A 3,701-nucleotide genomic window follows, 5' to 3' on the forward strand; every position below is an offset into this window, starting at 1 on the left:
AATATCTTTGAGGACAAAGAAAACCACAGCAGTGAGGCTTGAAGGGGTAGTAGTGGGTAGGATGGGCCTGGAGCAAGAGGCAAAGATGTCAGCCAGACAGTAAATAGCAAAATGCTGTCAGAGAAACGGAAGTATTATTTATTTTCAGACTTGAGGTGTTTTCTCCTAAACCTTGAATCAACTTGATTTTGCACTCTTCCTGCACGATTTTTCCATGGGGTTGTTTGGAGACAGGAAACCCCCCCAAAAAAACACAGTTCACGTCTAAGGACAACAGAATTGGTTAAAATGGGGTGTTGGGGGGTGGGAGGGACATGCCATACCTACAGTGAATTACCGATCTATGGCCTCACTCACAAAGCACAGCAATGAAAAGTTATGGGCTTCACTTTTTTTTCTCCCAACCTTAGCATAAGACAATATCAGTTTAAGAAGAAACAGCAGTTGCTTCTTCAAAATATTAAAGCAATTACTCTCCAGACTGGCAGATTTTGCCCATCAGGCCATCTCAGAATATGAAGCCACATTTCATTAGGCTTTAGAAACTCACTAACTAGACAGATCGTAGTAACTGGTCTTTTGCCATTGACTGAAGGAGGCTAGAGATTGTGTAAAACTACAGAGCCTCGAGCAGATTTATTTTTGTTGGTTTTGTTTTGTGGTAAGGATATAACTTTATTTTTTCCAAATGGATGTCTATTTCCTGAGCAGGTTCTTAGGGACAGGCACAACCTTAAGGCCTCAGTGAGGAGCTGCTGGCAGTAAGCTGAGAACTCACCTCAAGCTGGTCTCCCAAAGGTGGTGGGGGGGGCCCTCCTTTGCTCCCACACCAGCTCCTCATACTGCTGCTTGTGCCCAGAGTGAGAACTCAGTCAATTTTGCCAACTCCTGTTTTTTTTTTAACCTTCATGTATAATGAGACTTTAAAATTTTTCTCATAAAATCTTAGCAAATGTCAAAACCAATTAAAGAGGAATGTAGATCAAAGACAGGATAGTCGTCTTAAACAGCTAAGCTTAATTTCGGAATCCTCATGCAGGAGAGGAAAGAAAGGGGCAGGGAACCTTCAAGTGAAGTCACATTTTTCTCCACAAAGAGGCGTGGAGAGCCGGGATGCACCAGGCAGAGGGTATCATCGCCATGCCCACGCCAGTCTGGGCCCTACGCTCGGCCCAGTCCCAGGAGAGGGCTGGGTGCCTGAGAATGAAGTCTACAGAGAAGAGTCGCGAAGGGCTTTCTCTCTAGTGTTTTTCTCCATTCTCAGCTACTGGGGCCCAGAATCCCAACTACCAGAACACGCTCAGGAGGGTCACATGCTGGCAAATGGTGCCACACAGATCACAATGCCAGCTCTTCGATCGCAATGAGAACACACACCTAGAAGTTAGGGGGAAGATGATCTTTCAAATGAATCTTGGGGTGGTGGTGCCCCCCTGTGCCTCAGAGCTGTACTGCACCAGAGGCACGAGAGGGAAGAGATGCCCCCGTTAGGAAAAGTGGAAACAAACAGCCTGTTGATCACTAGCTCGTGTGACTGGTGATGGTGTGACAAGCCTTGGGAAGAATGAAGACCCATATGTGAGGCCTCTGACTAGATTCTGGGATGGGAAAGATGGCAGGCCCTGTCAGGGAGGATGCTCATCCCACCAGCCCTCTGCAGAAAGTCTTCTAAAAACTTCAGTCCAGGGTGTTCGAAGAGTCAGTCAGGGTGACCAGAAACTGGCCCAAGGCGGGAGGGAAGACCAGGTTGATGTCCAAGGACACTGAAGGAGGAATGACTCAAACTCTAACCAGAGGCTGCAGGAACCCAGGAGGTCCTGGGAAAGCTTTAAAATCAATCTCGAATCAAGATCTGCCTTAGAAGCAAACAGGTACATGAGAAACCCTAAAACTTCTTCCCAGTTCTATGGCCGCAAGAAAGAGCAGACGGTACTGTACACATCCCCACGTCCTTCTGCTCTGACAACGTGATGATTAAATAACATCACAAACTGAAGCCCTTGCTGTGTCAGGTACCAAGCCCAGCACTTTTCATACTTCATCTCATTTCATCCTCACTTTGTCTTTTGAGTTAGGTATTTGGCTGCTTATTTTGCAGACAAGGAAACTGAGGCCCAGAGAAGTGTGGTTACTTGCCTAGGATCCAACCCTGCCAGACTGCAAACTGCAGTATGCCTAGTTCCAAACCTCCTGTTCTTACCCCAGAATCTCACCCTTCCAGCCAAACACTTATGCTTCATTGAGTATGACCCAAGAGAGTTCATTCCCATCTAGAGTGGAAGTTCCGAACTTCTGGAGGGAAGGAATGGGGTCCTGTTGATTACAGTACCCCCAGGGCCCACCGCACCTCCAGGGAGGCGAGCTCAGTGATGCTCGCTGTACAAAGGATCCAGCCTGCTTTGAACAGTATTTAAAGAAAATGCTCAAAATAAGGAAGGCAAGACATTCTTGTCGAGATACAGCCCCAAACATCGAGAGTCACTGCACACACTCTGAGCCTTCTGAAGATTCAAACTAGACCCAGCTTCCCAAGGGACCTCCGATATTCCTCCCTCTTTGAAATGATTGGCGCTCCCCTGAGGCTGAACCCACCCCATCGCCTCCCTGTGGCACCTGGGCCTGCTCCTCCTGCTGCCCGGACCCACCCACACTGTAGCAGAGTGCCAGAGGCCTGAGAATACCAGGCCCACCTGAGCCCAGGTGAACGAAGGGCCTACCTTGGTGTCAATCTTCCAGGTGATCTCCCGAATGCTGTGAAACCACTCAAAGAGCTCTTCTACCTTGTCTGTGGCAAACTCCACCGGAGGGTCACCCTGCTTCTTGGGCTCCAGGATAAAGACGAAAGGCTTCTGGTTTTTCCCTTGTGGGGCTTTCACTTTGAGAGAGAATAACAGAAGTCCTGATCAGCCTGTTAGAAGGCCACAAACACCAGCTGCCTGAGCCACTTCTGTCATGAACCCGACCCGACCGCCATTGCTGTAATCATGGTCACCATCGACTGGAACATCTGCTTTGTATCAGGCAGTGTCTAGACTCTTTACACACGTTACTGCTTAAGGTACACACAGCCTGAGTAGTGTTCTCCAAAAAGATATGCCCACGGACTGACTCTGGGACCTATAAACGTGACCTTAGTTGGAAATAGGGTCTTTGTAGATGTACTTAAGAATCTCAGGACGAGATCATCCCTGGATTTAGGGTGGACCCTACATCCAAGAACTAGCGTCCTTATCAGAGGAGGAAGAAGGAACTTTGAGACACAGGAAAGATAGCCATTAAAGACGGAGAGATCAGAGGGATGCGGCCTCACGCCAAGCAACACCAAGGATAGCCACCAGCCACCAGAAGCTAAGAGTGAGGCATGCAATAGATTCTCTGCAGAGAAAGTGCCTTCTAGATAAGAAAATTAAGGCTATGAGAGGAGAAATTATATCCCATCTAACATTATTCACTAAACTCTGATCCCTTACATGCCAGGCAATATTCTAAGGAGATTACATGCCGATACATCTTATTTAATCCTTATCACAACATTTTAAGGGTGCTACTCTTGTCATGCCCACTTTATAGGACAGGAAACAGAGACTCATTGAGGGAAAGTATGGAAGGTCACAGAGCTAGTAATGACAAAGCCGAGGCTCGAATCACATCTAACTCCGAGCTCCCTCTTCATAACCACTAAGCCACGCATCTGTGCTCTG

General features: G+C 47.7%; 1 protein-coding gene across 1 annotated transcript in view; it reads right to left on the bottom strand.

Annotated features, from left to right (window-relative positions):
• Window positions 1-3,701, bottom strand: part of PLCG2 (phospholipase C gamma 2) — a 186,399-nt gene that overhangs the window by 42,392 nt on the left and 140,306 nt on the right. The window contains exons 24-25 of the mRNA XM_023528590.1: window positions 3,211-3,250; window positions 2,718-2,875 (exon numbers count right to left, since the gene is read on the bottom strand). Coding sequence (XP_023384358.1) covers window positions 2,718-2,875; window positions 3,211-3,250 — 198 coding nt within the window. The remainder of the gene's footprint in view (window positions 1-2,717; window positions 2,876-3,210; window positions 3,251-3,701) is intronic.

Source organism: Pteropus vampyrus, unplaced genomic scaffold, assembly GCF_000151845.1.
Source record: "Pteropus vampyrus isolate Shadow unplaced genomic scaffold, Pvam_2.0 Scaffold29, whole genome shotgun sequence".
Classification (NCBI taxonomy): Eukaryota; Metazoa; Chordata; class Mammalia; order Chiroptera; family Pteropodidae; genus Pteropus; species Pteropus vampyrus.